At 42.1% G+C, this 17,568-nt stretch overlaps 1 protein-coding gene across 1 annotated transcript in view; it reads right to left on the bottom strand.

Moving 5' to 3' along the window:
* dock4b (dedicator of cytokinesis 4b) overlaps positions 1 to 17,568 on the bottom strand; it is a 222,192-nt gene that overhangs the window by 150,774 nt on the left and 53,850 nt on the right. The window contains exons 2-3 of the mRNA XM_062996182.1: positions 4,670 to 4,753; positions 1,597 to 1,637 (exon numbers count right to left, since the gene is read on the bottom strand). Of these exons, the coding sequence (XP_062852252.1) occupies positions 1,597 to 1,637; positions 4,670 to 4,753 (125 nt within the window). The remainder of the gene's footprint in view (positions 1 to 1,596; positions 1,638 to 4,669; positions 4,754 to 17,568) is intronic.

The following is a 17,568-nucleotide window of genomic DNA, read 5'->3' as shown; positions in this document are numbered from 1 at the left end:
TGCTTATCGTTAAAAAAAAAGCTTAATGTGGTTTTATGTACTAAAAAAAACTACATAGAATCACTAAACCTCTCTTAACTATTACTAGTCATAAGTTCTCTCCACTAACGGAATTTTTTGGTCGTTGTTTTAATACAATGGGTGCGTTCGAAAACCTAGTGAGCTCTCTACATAGACAGCATTTTACGTCATCCTTCGCTCGCTCCCGAGAGAAAGGCTGTTTGAAATCCTAGATACATTAATATGCTCACTAGTAAGGTATCTTAAAATTTTAACGTTATTTTGACTCAAGAACGAGTGAGCATCTGATGCTGCCTTAGCGATGAAGGAAATCCCAGCATTCAGTGCAGCACAACTTTTCTCACAGAAAAATAAAAAACATGGCGGACGGTGTGGAGAAACGAACGGAGTTATTTTCAAATGTAAATAAATTGTTATTGATTTTTATTTATTGATTGTATTTATTTGCAAATTCAAGCTTGTCAGCGAATTTAACCATTTTCGGTACACAAAGGGAGATGTTGACATTCTAGCGCTTTGTGCCACCCCATCCCGTTGGTTTGAATGGCATGATGCTAACTGTGTTAGCTTAGTAAGCAAAAACTGATGGAATCGCTGTCTGAGTAGTGCGTTCGAATAACCTGCCTTATAAGTCAATGACTTATTAGAATTGTCTCTACTTAGGCAGCTGCCTATATAGGCAGTAAGACAGCAAGGCAACTCACTAGGTTTTCGAACACACACAATAAGTCACATTAAGCTTTATTGTTTATGTCAAGCGCTGTTCGTACTGCCTGAGTCGCTTTTTCCGTGTAATATAAAACAGTTTGTCTCATTTGAGGCGCTTTGAAAAGGTAATCGGTAAACTGGGTCAAGCCGCTTAGGGTAGCACAGCAGCAAGCTAAGCGGCACCGCCACACTCCATAGCAAACAACAGCACAGCAGCGCGACAGCGGTTTTGCCGCTTCTCATATGTATGCGCCCTAAATGATAGAAAGTAGGATTAATAAATGGTGCTATACAATGAGGTGCCAAAACTGGTACAACAGGAGACTGTAGCAGCTGGTGGGTTGCGGCTCCATAATGGTATGAGCTTGCGTTCCATGGTACATCTACAAATGTCTCTGACCGGTGAACCATAAGTGTGCCTCCTTTCTGATGAGTTATACCAGTTCATGCCCTGACTTCATTCAGTTTGGCCTCTTCCAACAGGACCATGAACCACCAGACACATATAAAGAAGGCAAATTATAATTGGAGGAACACTCATCAGAGTTTGGGGTGCTGCCATTCCCTCCAAAGTCACCAAATCTCAACGTTATCAAACACATGGAACACAGAACTCCTACACCTCAGACTACAACTGAACTGTAGACCGTTCTGCACAAGGTGTGGTGTTCATTACCTACAGAATATTTCCACAAGCTTGTGAGGTCCATGCCCCGTCATATTTCATATTCAGTCCTATGCTCCCATGGGGGACCTACCAGGTGTTAGACTGGTGAACCAGTTTTTCTAGCACTTCAGTGTCAATAATTCTAAATTAAAAATCCACTATGCAGATCCTGACAGGCTCAGTAAAAGCCTCTGTCTTACCTTGGCATTTGGGTTCTTGAGCACGAAGCCTCTGTACCAGCCTGCAGAGACAAAAGATTTTAATTTCACTGTTTTGCTTTCATCTCAACCATCTGCTTCATCTTATTAAAAATAAGCCACTCCAAACAGCACAAAATATGTCTCGAACACATTGTACCTCAAAGCAATAAGCAGATTACAAGTCTGATGAAGTCTGAGACCGCTAGTGATAATGCCTCTATTGTGCATTTTTTATTCAACACAGTGGGCCTGTCCGAAAACCTAGTAAGCTCTCTTTATAGACAACATTTTTCATTATCCTACAAGCGCTTCCAATCAGAAGGCTGTCCGAATTCCTATATACCTTAAATGCTACCTACTAAGGTGCCTTATTTAACTGATCGAATAACGAGGGAGCATCCGATGCTTCTAATGTCTTATTAGAATCCTCTCTACTTAGGCAGCGGCCTAGGAAGGCAGTAGGCAGCAAGGCAGTTCACTAGGTTTTCAGACACACCCTTAGTTTCTTGGTACAAATCTCAAGCTTAGTTGAAACAACCACTTAAAGGGATCTCGAATACATCGTATCGAGTCTCAGTTCTGCCTGCCGGCTGGGCTGAGCGGCCACATGAACAACGATTGGCCTGTTGTTCAGATAGGGGTGGGATATTAAAGCCAGATTGGGACTCTCTCATACCTAATGCAATTACGATCTCTGCTGGCTGATTGATGGCGCCTGTACAGAGACGGGGAAAGAGTGCAGTGATCAGGGTGTGTCTCTCCGTGCACAGTGCTGATCCACATTGCATTCGTCAAAGTGTAGGTGACAAAATGCATACGGCTGCTGCCCACGTGTTGGAGGGGGCGTGGGATAGCTTCATTCTCCTCAATCAGAGCAGGGATCGGCATTGGTGGAGAGGAAGTATGACGCGATAGGGCAATTGGACGCGCTGAAAGGGAGAAAAAGGGGAGAAAATGCATAAACATAATAATAAAAGTGCTGACTGTCATGGACCTTCGCCCGGTCACCTGACCTAAACCCCATTAAGCATTTACAGAGAAATTCAAGCATTCAGTAACATTACAAAATGATTACAGAATATTATGAAATAATGCTGGAATAACATGGATTATCAGATTTTGCATGAAGTTGTGGGATCCATGCCAGCTTAAGTGCACACTGTCACTACAGGAAATATTAATATTAAATAGTAAAAACTCTAAATAAGATGTAAAAAATGAATTTCTATCTATACAATGTGTAATATTATGTACAGTTTGATAGCTAGGTAGCTTTTCATGGTAGGTCAACCCAAAAGCTGTATTCTAGCACTTGAAACAGGAAGTCAGACATGTGCACCCTGAGCATGAAGGATTGTGTCTGCACAGAATGGAAACAGGAAACAAGGACGAATGCCTAAAGCAACTTCAGGTCACAGACGAGCTGTACCGCTCAACATTTCCAACAGAATACTGTGTGTCTGTATTATAAATACTGTTATTAATAAACACTGTAAAACCACCTGCTGGGAAATTTTATTACAGTGTGTGTTCTCAAAGGAATTTTATTTTTCTTGCTAACCTAAATGAAGTAAAATATATATAAATATGAACAGAATGATGAATATATTCCTACCAGCTCCAAATTATTATCACTGTTTCAGGAAGGAACAAAATATTAATAATAAATAAATAAAAGTCTGCTGTTTAGGTCACAGTGACACTGCTTCATAAGTGGGCGCGGCACCATGGTCCTTGGAACTCAAGTCAAACTTCTTTACCAATCAACAGTATGCTTTCCCCCCCAATCCCCCCCCAATCTAGTCGTGTCCAATTACCCTGATTGCGTCCTCTATACCGATTCGACCCTTCACCGCTGACTGAGGACGCCTCTCAACTGCCCAACCCCCCCCCGCCCCTCCGGCACGTACAATCAGTACGGACTGCATTTTTCACCTGCACGAGTCAAGTTCATACACCGACAGGCACTGTGTACGGAGGGCCACACCCCATCAGCATTATTCCTCAGCCCTGTGCAGGCGCCATCAGTCAACCAGCAGGGGCCGCAGTTGCAACAGTTATGAGGACCCATGATCCGACTTTTTACCCCCATGAACAACAGCCAATCGTTGTTCATGCAGCCGCCCAGCACAGTCGGAAGGCAGAGCTGAGATTCAATACGATGTATTCGAAACCCCAACTCTGGTGTGCTAGCGTACTTTTTTTTTACCGCTTCAGCAGTTCTCAACTTTTTTTTTCCTCCTGGACCAAAGGAGGTGTTTTGAAAAAATTTCTGAGACCCCCTTGACACAGTTATGATCTTATTCTTACACTTTTAGCAAAGATGACAAAAGCTTTTGTGTTCATGCTCATGAGAAATTTGATGAATCCATGATGATGATGTAAAACTTGGTATTTTCTGATTTTGGTTGATGTAGAGGGTTTAATTCTGGTGAAGTGTGGTGGGAGCTTCCTTACTTTAGTGGGATCTGAATTAATCGTAGTCACCAGTTGTTTGTTTGTTTGTTTATTAGGAATTTAACGTCATGTTTTACACTTTGGTTACATTCATGACAGGAACAGTAGTCACTCATTACACAAGGTTCATTAGTTCACACAAGGTTATATCAAACACGGTCATGGACAATTTAGTGTCTCCAATTCACCTCACCTGCATGTCTGGACTGTGGGAGGAAACCGGAGCTCCTGGAGTGAACCCATGCAGACATGGGGAGAACATGCAAAGTCCACACAGAAAGGACCTGGACCGCCCCACCTGGGGATCGAACCAAGGACCTTCTCACCGTCAGTTGACCTCTGCACTTTTGCGGTGGGCAAATCATGTGTGTCCATACTCAAACCCCAATGTAGGCTATAGGCAGTTTAAAATAGATTAATTTGACTTCACAAAAGTAATCTCTCCTATGCCAATAGCCATCATGTGTAATTGTTTTTTTTTATTCTTCTCAATTAAAAGTAACGGGACCCCCCCTCTAGGCCCCCTTGGTTGAGAACCACTGCTGTACAGCGTGCACAAAAATAATAAAAAACAACACAGTGAACAATGAAACTGTTAGCAAAGGCATTCATTTACCTTCACATTTCTCCAGGATCTGCACGGTGTCGCCGATCTCCAGGAGCAAGCCGTTCTGTACCGTTCCCCGAAAACTGACCAGCGCTGCAACCCAAAAAAGAAACAGACTGGGGTAAACAAGCAGCTCATAAATCTTGTCGGCTCAGCAAAAAAGTAGGTCTAGATAAATCCCATAACCCAGTTGCAGCAGTGCCCAATGTGTCTCATGTGCTACTATTTTAGGATTCATATAAGGAGTGTTACCCAAACTGCAATATCAGCAATGTCAAGTTAGAGCGCACGATGTGATGATAGTGATGCAGGCCGTACAAACAAAGCTTAACGTGACTTACTATATTAAAACAGCGACCAGTGAAATTTAATTGTGGAGAGAACTTATGACCGTTAATAAGGACCACGTTCCTACGTCGTTCTTTTAGTACGATTTTTGCCCTGATTTTCGCCGCTAGATGTGGCAACTCGGAAGCAACTCGACATCCAATCGGGGATCAAAGCTCTTAGAGGAGTGTCAGTATCCCAAGATGTAAATCAGGTTACCTTCCAGACAGCTCATTGCCATCCAGTGACAGCTTTTTGGATCAGATCTCTTTTCTGTCGGGTAAAACCCGGTCAGCCGTAGCTGCACTGTGAGTTCAGACTAATTGGGAGGTTCTGTTTCTGTGATATTTAAGAAGTGAAATCCTCTACCACAGATCTAAGATTACAAGTCAGTTTGATTTCACACCCAGGTTAACTTTTATATCTGTGTCAATTAAAAATACAGAATAAAACGGCATGAAAATGTTTAAAAATACAGTGGACCCTAGACTTATGAATTTAATTGGTTCCGAAGGGCTGTTCTTAAGTCAAAAGGTTCATTAGTTAAACCTATTTTTCCCATAAGAAATAATGTAAATAGAATAAATCCGTGCCAGACCTGCCAAACCACCCCCTTACCTAACCTTTCTAATGTCTTAAATTGTCTTTTTTGTTATAAATACAAGTATATTTTCTCTTGAACCTTAAATAATAGAACAGACATTCCTGTAATAAACAATAATAAACAACAATACACAGTAGTACTGTACTGTACATAAACACACATCACATTTCAGTACAGTACATGTGCAGTACCATACACCATAATACATTTCTACCAGAAACAACAATAACTCTCATATTTCTCTATTATTTACTATATATAGTGTTGTATTTTGTAGGTGTTATTGCACAAAAGAAAGAATAGGTTACGAATTCCTTCTTCTCTCTCACTAACTGTCCCCTCTGTCTGATACACACTGACAGCTACTGGCAGGAGTAATTATACTGTACAACAACAAACAGTAATAGATTTGTTCATTTTCTCAGCACTACGCTTTTTCTGCACATTCTTTGGGGCCATTTTATTATAGATTTTTACAAAATATAAAGGAAACACTGAAAAAAACACCGTCCAATGTCCGAATGTTCGCTCACTTTATATAGTATATATATAATATATATACAGTATATATATATATATATATATATATATATATATATATATATATATATATATATATATATATATATATATATATACAGGGGTTGGACAAAATAACTGAAACACCTGGTTTTAGACCACAATAATTGATTAGTATGGTGTAGGGCCTCCTTTTGCGGCCAATACAGCGTCAATTCGTCTTGGAAATGACATATACAAGTCCTGCACAGTGGTCAGAGGGATTTTAAGCCATTCTTCTTGCAGGATAGTGGCCAGGTCACTACGTGATGCTGGTGGAGGAAAACGTTTCCTGACTCGCTTCTCCAAAACACCCCAAAGTGGCTCAATAATATTTAGATCTGGTGACTGTGCAGGCCATGGGAGATGTTCAACTTCACTTTCATGTTCATCAAACCAATCTTTCACCAGTCTTGCTGTGTGTATTGGTGCATTGTCATCCTGATACACGGCACCGCCATTGGATGCACATGGTCCTCCAGAATGGTTCGGTAGTCCTTGGCAGTGACGCGCCCATCTAGCACGAGTATCGGGCCAAGGGAATGCCATGATATGGCAGCCCAAACCATCACTGATCCACCCCCATGCTTCACTCTGGGCATGCAACAGTCTGGGTGGTACGCTTCTTTGGGGCTTCTCCACACCGTAACTCTCCCGGATGTGGGGAAAACAGTAAAGGTGGACTCATCAGAGAACAATACATGTTTCACATTGTCCACAGCCCAAGATTTGCGCTCCTTGCACCATTGAAACCGACGTTTGGCATTGGCACGAGTGACCAAAGGTTTGGCTATAGCAGCCCGGCCGTGTATATTGACCCTGTGGAGCTCCCGACGGACAGTTCTGGTGGAAACAGGAGAGTCGAGGTGCACATTTAATTCTGCCGTGATTTGGGCAGCCGTGGTTTTATGTTTTTTGGATACAATCCGGGTTAGCACCCGAACATCCCTTTCAGACAGCTTCCTCTTGCGTCCACAGTTAATCCTGTTGGATGTGGTTTGTCCTTCTTGGTGGTATGCTGACATTACTCTGGATACCGTGGCTCTTGATACATCACAAAGACTCGCTGTCTTGGTCACAGATGCGCCAGCAAGACGTGCACCAACAATTTGTCCTCTTTTGAACTCTGGTATGTCACCCATAATGTTGTGTGCATTGCAATATTTTGAGCAAAACTGTGCTCTTACCCTGCTAATTGAACCTTCACACTCTGCTCTTACTGGTGCAATGTGCAATTAATGAAGATTGGCCACCAGACTGGTCCAATTTAGCCATGAAACCTCCCACACTAAAATGACAGGTGTTTCAGTTATTTTGTCCAACCCCTGTATATATAGAGAGAGAGAGAGAGAGAGAGAGAGAGAGAGAGAGAGAGAGAGAGAGAGAGACGGTCGGACTTCTTCGTGACGTCACGTGTTTTGCGAATTTTGGTTCGTAATCCGAAATTTGTTCGTACATTAAGTTGAAAAAGATTGCTCGTAACCCGAAATGTTCATATGGTAAACCGTTCGTAACTCAAGAGTCTATTGTACATAGGTTACTTTTTTTTTCCTTGTTAGAAATGCTTGAAAATTGTTTTTTGTTGTTTGTTTTTTATAAGCCATTTAATATCTTTACAGTCAAACTGGCCAAGTGCTGAATTGTTTGGCTGATTTAGGTATTAAACACCCAAGCGACCTTTTCTTGAAATGTATCAATTGCATTAGTTGAGCACGAGGTTAAGAAAGAGACAATAACACAGTAAATACAGTCACACAACAACGCTAAACCATAATAAAAAATGAAATTCTTTGGCACTGCAAACCTCTCTCGATCTCCCTTTTAATAATGCTGTAATAATTAGGGGTGCTGGAGTCTAAAGCTACTCTCTGTAAAACTGACATTTTACTCTTGATGATTTCACATATTAACTACATCTTCTGTTGTTTTACCCCGAGGTTAAAGACTGCACGTAGAGACTGCTGTGCTAACAATGCTGCTCCTGCTAGATGTGACGGACACCTGGCTTGTTTGCACCAACAATGTAAAGAACTCACTACGGACTTTATCACAGACAAATAATGAAGAACTCCAATTATTTTTTATTAGTTATAACTTTCAGTTTAATTTAATTTTGTGCTTGTATGATTTGTGTAAATCCTATCTATTCAAATAATCCTTCAGGCCAGGCAAGGAGGATGGGTCCTTGCTGAGTCTGGTTTCTCTCAAGATTTCTTCCTGTAACTTTAAAGGAGTTTTTCCTTGCCACTGTTGCCCTCGGCTTGCTCAACAGGGGTTTTTTTGTCTGTTGGTCCTGGATTCTGTAAAGTTGCTTTAAGGCAATGTCCATTATAAAAAGCGCTATATAAATAAAATTGACTGCAAAAGAGAAATGCCTGAAAAACTCTGGGTACTATTGACTGACAATAACAAAAAAACTGTATTTTTGCTAATTACTATGGGAATTCCAGTGTCAGATAAGCCTAAATCAAATTTTTAAAACTGGGAATGGTGCGTCTCTTGATAGCAATTTGATACTCCACCTTGGTATACAGTAAATCCATGTGTTTTGAAAACAATGAACGACACGCCCATTCAGAGCGGCACACAAAATGATCAGCTGGGATCTGATATTTTGACAGGCATCAGATGCATCCTGCTACTCCACATCCCAGCTGTTGTCTGCCTGCTAACAGGGTCTGGAACGCTTCCAAATACAAAGAAACTTGAACAGTGGTCTCACCACAGGGATTCTGTGTTTTTTCCCAAGAGAAGAGAAGATCAGCCATAACATTAAAACCACCTCCTTGTTTCTACACTCACTGTCCATTTTATCAGCTCCACTTACCCTATAGATGCACTTTGAAGTTCTACAATTACTGACTGTAGTCCATCTGTTTCTCAATGAGCAGGTATTATTTAGGTGGTGGATCATTCTCAGCACTGCACTGTAACGGACATGGTGGTGGTGGTGTGTTAGTGTGTGTTGTGCTGGTATGAGTGGATCAGACACAGCAGTGCTGCTGGAGTTTTTAAATACCGTGTTCACTCACTGTCCACTCTATTAGACACTCCTACCTAGTTGGTCCACCTTGTAGATGTAAAGTCAGAGATGATCGCTCATCTATTGCTGCTGTTTGAGTTGCTCATCTTCTAGACCTTCATCAGTGGTCACAGGACGCTGCCCATGGGGCGCTGTTGGCTGGATATATTTTTGGTTGGTGGACTATTCTCAGTCCAGCAGTGACAGTGAGGTGTTTACAAACTCCATCAGTGTTGCTGTGTCTGATCCACTCATACCAGCACAACACACACTAACACACCACCACCATGTCAGTGTCACTGCAGTACTGAGAATGATCCACCACCCAAATAATACCTGCTCTGTAGTGGTCCTGGGAGAGTCCTGACCACTGAAGAACAGCATGAAAGGGGGCTAACAAAGCATGCAGAGAAACAGATGGACTACAGTCAGTAATTGTAGAACTACAAAGTGCTTCTATATGGTAAGTGAAGCTGATAAAATGGACAGTGAGTGTAGAAACAAGGAGGTGGTTTTAATGTTAAGGCTGATCGGTGTATATACAATAACTTTCCCATGCCAGATTAAACCAGGTATCAAAAAGCAGGGCTGGACGTGCTAAAAAAACACTAATACCAAATTAAAGAGCTCACTGCTTTGATGGTCAAACGTTTCTGGACCACAGAGAGCCTGGCTAATTGAACCCAAATGCCAGGTCAACTAGTAGCACTGTCCTACCACCTTTTACCAGACATAAAAAGATCAAGCAAGAAAATGGAGCAAAGCTAAACCTGAAACTGAAAGTCCCTCTGACCAGAGCTCCATCTGTCCCGACTTTAAATGCTCACTGAATTTGTGTTGATCAAAAGTGCAATAAGAATGAGGCCGCTCTGTTTGTCATATTTCTGTCTTACTGTAAACAGCTAAAAACCACATGTGGCATGAAATGGAGTTAAACTTTAAACAGTGTACCAGCTTGTTTATTTATTTGTCTTTGCCCCTAAGGACATGATCACTTGATTAGTTAGTACGTTATAAATAGTACTAGACCATTAGGTAGAAATATTAGGAATATTCACTTTGTTGGTCTAAGAGCCAATTAAATTAGCTTTACTCACTCACTCACTCACTGTCTTAATTGCTTATCCATTTAGGTCGCGGGGGGGGGGGGGGTGCTGGCGCCTATCCCAGCTTTTCAATGGGTGCAAGGCACACAGTAACACCCTGGACGGGGCGCCAGTCCATCGCAGGGCAGATGCACACACACACACACCCATTCACCTATAGGGCAATTCAATGTCTCCAATTAACCTGACTGCATGTTTTTGGACTGTGGGAGGAAACCGGAGCTCCCAGAGAAAACCCACGCAGACACGGGGAGAACATGCAAACTCCACACAGGAAGGACCCGGACCGCCCCGCCTGGGGATCGAACCCAGGACCTTCTTGCTGTGAGGCCACCGTGCCACCCATGAATTAGCTTTAATATTTTACAATTTTATTATTATTTCCTTGAATAATACAGCGGTAAAATATGCTCGCCCACTGCTATTGGGATTCTGGTTGGAATCCCCAGAGGTCCTATCAGCCAGTCTACATACAAACATGATTGGATTAGTCTGCAGGGGTGCGCGGGGGTCATCATGTCTGGGGTTTGTTGCTGCATTGCACCCAGTGTTTCCAGGGAAACCAAAGCCACCACGTACCTAACCAGGCTAAAGGAGTGGTAAATGTGATAATACAATGATTACTGGTGTATTTAATTGTTACATTAAAATAAGCAGTAAAAGAAATTAAAAAAACGATTTGGGACACAGCCACTGTACTTAGATGCTATGCACTATGCAAGCTATGTTGTGTTTGCTGTAGATAAAAGTATATGTGCATATTTGTACCCCGGTAACACAGTAGCTAATGTCCAGCTACAATCCCACAACAGAATTAAGCCCCTATCAAATATTCTACACCTTTCTATCACAGCTAAAGGTTTAACATGTTGCAAGATTCAACATATCCTGCAGAGATGAGAAGATTTACAGAACAACCAATTAACTGTGACTCCGTATGGTCAATAAATAAATGAGGGGTTGAAGTGTCAAGGGCAGAAGCACAGGGAGCCAAGTAGTGTGTTTATTACTCAGTGAGGCATTACGGCTTTTTTAAATCCTCAGATACCTCTTTTCCACCGACGCGGCACGGAGCCCGTTCCGGTTCCCGAACTTGACTTTGAACAGGTTCCGTGTGTTTCCACCGGAAAAAAGAGGTTCCAGACAGCGAACTATCGGGCCAATCTGGCACCACAGAATTCTTGGTTTTTCAGCCCGAACCGTGACGTAACCTGTGGGCGCGTCGTGTTGTACAGCATAGCGTTAGCAACAATGCCGTCGTCAGCTGGGGTCTCGTATGGAGCTTAATGCTGCATTTTCATCTTTTAAAGTTCACCTGATTACATTTTGAGCCAGTTTGCCGCTGATATTTTCAAAGCGCCTTTAAAAAGGTGAATTGTGTGATATTACGTGATAAAAGTGACCCGGACAGAACGGAAAATGTTTAGCGTGAAAAATAAAGCGTGAAGCTTTTTCAACTCCCCGAGCTGCATAAACACCACACGTGTAAATCCAGCTAAACACAGATACGTGTTGTATTTTAGAGTAGATTTGATGGTTATTTCACACAGATTAATGTTCGTGTTGTGGAACTTTAGTGATCTTTCACCGCTCAAGCCGAGCGCTGAGCAAATCGGCTATCTGTGCCGAGAGTCGCGGTAAAACCGAAGCACAAAACTCCTCTCACGTTAATGAACTAAATAAAACAACAACTGAGACAAACACGTCACGTCTTCTTATCACCGATTGTTAGATCGATGCTTTTTACATAAAAACAAACATCTGTAACAGCAGCACAAATGCTCACACATAATCTACACACTCCGCCATGATATTACTACTCTTAACTTTCGTTAAGTAACGCCCACCGATGATGACCCTGCTTGGTTCACACAAACTGGTGGAAACACGCGTCGGTACTCTACAGAACACCAAGGTTCAGAGAAACCTGAACAGAACCGGTTAAAGAACCATGTTTTTTTTGGTGGAAAAGGGGTGAGGGAAAGCCGTGGGTGAAGTAGAGAAAGAGCTGAACGCCGGTTCTGACAAGAATTAGGTGTAAAGCAGAAGCAGGGAAGCTAGAGGAGGTTTATCTAAGCTTCATACAGCACGCTGCACTGAGCAGAATGATGACTTTTACTCTCTCAGGTGACAAGACAGGAGATATGAGTGTTGTGTTGGCTTACTGAGCTTTTTTAATATTGTGTTGGTCCTCCATTTGCTGCCAAAACAGCCCTGCGACTGTGATGCACTGTGTATTGTGACACCTTTCTATCAGAACCAGCATTAACTTCTTCAGCAGTTTGAGCTACAGTAGCTCGTCTGTTACCCGGTTTACCACTGTTCCTTCCTTGGACCACTTTTAATAGATACTGACCACTGCAGACCGGGAACACCCCACAGAAATGAATGCATAAATAATTTTTTTGCAAATGTAGCTGCAACAGTTTTTATATTTTTATTAAATCATACAGCATCTCTAAGTACAATCACACACTCAAGAACCGTGAATGAAAAGGGCATAACCAAGCCGAAAGGGAGAAACGGCGACAGAGAAAAGCCCCTGATTGTGGTATAGATGTGGTACTGATAGTGGTGGAGAGATTGTACTATAGTAATTAACACCTACTAAGGAAAATGTTGGCGTACCAGTGCTCTAAAAATTAATTTATGTATATTTCAAAGTATATTTTTAAAATGGGAGTTTAAATTAAAACATTGTACACACCCATTAGCGATAAGTGTGGCTGAAACACCTGAACACAGTAATTAGGAGAAGAGTCTACATACTTACCTATATAACATAATACTTTAGTTAGTTAGTTTGTTTATTATGATTTTAACGTCATGTTTTACACTTTGGTTACATTCATGACAGACACGGTAGTTAATCATTACACAAGATTCATCAGTTCACAAGGGACAGTGGTAGCCTAGTGGGTAGAGCAGGGGTCATCAAACTATGGCCCGATGCTTTAATTTGACCGGCCCCTTTAACCACAGCAGCAATACATGTTGTCTGGCCACTGTTCATCTTCGAACTCACAGTATTATAACGGGGAAAAAAATTACAGAGGAAACAAAAATTGGCCACCCGGAGTCTCAGTAGATTATACGGCAGCGATCCAACGGGTGGCGCTCCAAGCATGAGGGGAGTGATTGGCGCATCAATAGAGAGATGAGTGACCGCAGCCACTGAACTGTGTTGCAAAGCAGTTAAGTGGGATTTCGTTATGAAAATCCTCGTGTCCTGTGTTAATTTCATTAAAGCTAATGCTCTTAACTACAGGCAGTTTCAGGAATTCTTGTCTGAGCTAAAGATGTGCTTTACTGAGATCCGCTGGCTGAGTCGGGGCGAGTTTTGAAATGTTTTAACGACCTGCTCCCGGAGATCAACGCATTTATGCATCCAAAATCAAAACTCAAGCACATTGTTTAATTTTTATGCTTCTCTTTCCATTGCTCCCCGATCTCAATAAAACATGCACTCAAAGTAACTACCGTTTTCGGGAGCATCTACTTCTGTGTGCAGACTTTTTCGAAGTTGAAACACCTTAAATCTCCAACCAGATCCAGACTCACTGATCAACATTTATTAGCTATTATGAATGGCAGTAACAAATATGGAACCTGACGCTTACTGTCGTCAGGCAAAAGCAGGCTCACAGTTCACACTGATTTTTTAAGGAAACACTGTATGAGGTAGGATAATGGAAATTATTAAAATAAATAAAATTTCTGCATTATCATTATGAACTACAATTATACAAAGCACAGACAATACATCCAGTATACATAGTAAATAGCTTTATTGGGTGTGTTTACTATTTCACCTGCGGTCCGGCCCCCCGAAACACTGAAGAACAGTAATCTGGCCCTTTGGTTAAAAAGTTTGAGGACCCCTGGGGTAGAGCTTTGGGCTATCAACCGGAAGATTGGCGGTTCAAATCCAGGCTCTGCTATGCAGCCACTGTTGGGTCCTTGAGCAAGGCCCTTAACCCTGTCTGCTCCAGGGGCGCCGTACGATGGCTGACCCTGCGCTCTGACCCCAGCTTCCAAACAAGCTGGGATATGTGAAGAAAGAATTTCATTGTACTGTACATCTGTATATGTATATATGACAAATAAAGTATATCTTCTTCTATATCAAACACAGTCATGGACAATTTAGTGTCTCCAATTCACCTCGCTTGCATGTCTTTGGACTGTGGGAGGAAACCGGAGCACCCGGAGGAAACCCACGCAGAAACAAGGAGAACATACTGTGAAGTGACAATGCTACCTACTTAGCCCACACATTAACTGAGAGAGTCAATAAAAAACTATTATACTGGAAAATTAGCAGGGCACCCAGGTGATGCAGTTCTGCTACCGGTCAGCTGGGCGCCCCCTAGCAGGCACGACTGGCCACTAATCTGTTGGGTGTAAAAACACCAGACTTTTAAAACAAAAGGGGGGATTGGGGTCTTCGATGCTGTGTTACGACCCTAGTTAGTTGTCCGAGGCACCTGTACAGAAGTGGAGGAACGTGGAGATCAGTGTGTGACTCTCTGTGCACAAGACTGGTCTCATGCACCAATCCACAGAAGTATGGGTGAATAAGAGGGGGTCTGTGGACTGGGAACGTGTCCACATGGAGGGAGCACGTGTCAGGCAAATATACCCTTCTCGGATGCTGTGGGGGTCCCCAGAAGCGGAAGACTAATTGACTATGCTAACTGGGAGGACAACTGCATAAACAATATAGTAAAAAAATAAAAAAATAAACTGCCATTATCTAATTACTCAATTATGATAGTTATGGAAACCAGTTCTGAACAAAAAAGGCAAAGAAAAGTGCAGAAAAACTATATAAAAATAGATATATCAAATTTGCAATAATAATCAGTCCTTTCCCAAAACAAAATTCTGCCTCCTGACATTTTAAAACAAACTGAGTTGAAACGCATCCCAAACTGGTCTTTTAATCCAACTAAAACAAACCATTCTCTTCAATTTGTGACCCAACATGGACCCACATTAAAAATCCACCCTCGGCCTTCATTAAACATTCATCAGCTCATTAAAATGTGAATACTGAGCAGGGAATGGGAGGATCTCCGTCCCTCCTTCAAGGAACAAACGCCCATGAATTATTAACACGTTATTGTGAGGTAGACAATACACCACCATGGAACACCAAGAAACGGACAAATCAGGCCACATTTGGGAATACGACTTTAGTTCCACAGACTTGTAAGCATTCAACAACAAGCAAATAATACAGTCCGTGGAAGGTATGAGACTAGGGATGTCCCGATCCGATCTCAAAGATCGGAATCGGGGCCGATCAAGGCATTTTTTAACTGATCGGTATCGGCTTTACTAAAGCTTTACTAAGGCCGATCCTAAGCCGATCCTTTGTTTTACGTCAGCATGTCCGCTGTGTGGAAATACTTTAAATTGGAAAGTGAAACAAGTCCAACAGTGAAGTGTAATGTCTGCAATGCGAGCGTTTCACGAGGCGGTAGGAGCAGAGCTGCGTTCATTACTGTAGAATTTTACTATTCATATGGTGTGTGAGTCGAGGATCACTCCGGTTTACAAAACAATAACTTTTAATCCGAGTATGAAAACTTCAGGACCATAACATACAGCTTTTACGAGTTTACGTGTTACAAGACTGAACGACATCTCAGTATCAAGCTCTCTGATTGGCTTAGTTATGTAACCGAGCGTCGTAGTGATGCACTTGCTTAATAAAGAAATAAATACACGCTATATTCACTAATTGTCGGGAGCATTTAACACTTTATTAACTTCTTTTGTTATGGTACCGAATAGCAGACAGCTAGAGTCATCGCATTAGCCAAGCACGCTATTCCATGCACTATGGAAGCCCCAAAGGGTCAAAACACACTTCATTTTGAGTGTTCTAGTTTTACTACTACAATGCTGTATAACTGTAATGTAGTTGAAGTGTGCACTGTGTGAACAGTATTATCAGGTTCTTATCTAGACAATATCTAGAAAATACAAGTATCGGTTTGAGACTCGGTATCGGATCGGGATCAAAATTAATGATCGGGATCGGGAACAAAAAAACGTGATCGGGACGTCCCTACATGAGACTCCACCTTATGTAAAGTAAAACGCTACTGGTTCTGTTCCGCTACTCAAAATCTGGTTCATTTGCATCTCAGCCCACAGTCGTTTCTGTGCTGTTATTCTTAACCACACTGAGCACCATTCATGTTAGTTGATCTTTACTCAATATGTGCGAGTCTGACAGTGCAAAGCTGACAGACCAGTGATTCATCAGGGGTTCCAATAGAGCACGAGGCGTTAAAGCATAGAATCTGGTATGAATGCAATAACAGAGCCGTCACCAGAAGAACTATTCTACCCCAAGATAAGTCAAACAGCGAGATGCTCAGTTAATAAACAGAGTTATGTCTTAAATCCACACACCATGTCCATTTAGATTGAAGCAACAAACTGATGTACTACTGTGGCAGTTGTAGCCTAGCCGTTAAGGTACTGGACTAGTAAGCAGAAGGTTGCTGGTTCAAACCCCACCACTGCCAGATTGCCACTGTTGGGCCCTTGAGCAAGGCCCTTAACCCTCAATTGCTTAGACTGCATACTGTAAGTCACTTTAGGTAAAAGTGTCTCCTAAATGCTGAAAATGTAAATGTACTAGATCCTCCAAACTCATAAAAAAACACACTTAACGGTCACAGTAAATAGCCATAAAAGAGGCATTCTAAATATACACTGTTACAATAAGGAAAAAGAACAGAGCAAACATTGTGCATTTACATGACCGCCATAGTCTGATCACTGCAAGGCAATGTAAGGCAATGTATCCTGGTCATGGACACCTTCACCCAGATGCTTTAATTTCTAGCAGACCTGGTTCATGTGGTTCCTGGATGACATACAAGGGTCGTACCAACTTTTTAATGCCATCAGCAAAATAATGTTTTTGGTTGAGTGTGTAGCCACTGATGCACCGTTGCTTTCACATCATCATCACATGAAAATCTTCTTCCCCTTAAAGCTTCTTCAAGCACCAGTAACTGGGCACCCCCTAGCAGGCACAATTGGCGATGCCTGCAGATGACAAAATTGGCCACTAATCTGCTGGGTGGGAGAAAAAAAACAGACCAAAAAGGGGTGAGGTCTTCAATGCTGTGTAAGAACCCTGATTAGTAGCCCGAGGTGCCTGTACAGAAGTGGAGGAACGTGGAGATCAGTGCGTGACTCTCCATGCGCAAGACTGGCCTCACACACAAATCTACCGAAGTATAATCAAATACAAATGGGACAG

The sequence above is a fragment of the Trichomycterus rosablanca genome, chromosome 1, assembly GCF_030014385.1.
Source record: "Trichomycterus rosablanca isolate fTriRos1 chromosome 1, fTriRos1.hap1, whole genome shotgun sequence".
Taxonomy (NCBI): domain Eukaryota; kingdom Metazoa; phylum Chordata; class Actinopteri; order Siluriformes; family Trichomycteridae; genus Trichomycterus; species Trichomycterus rosablanca.
This window is presented reverse-complemented; position numbering and strand designations above follow the sequence as displayed.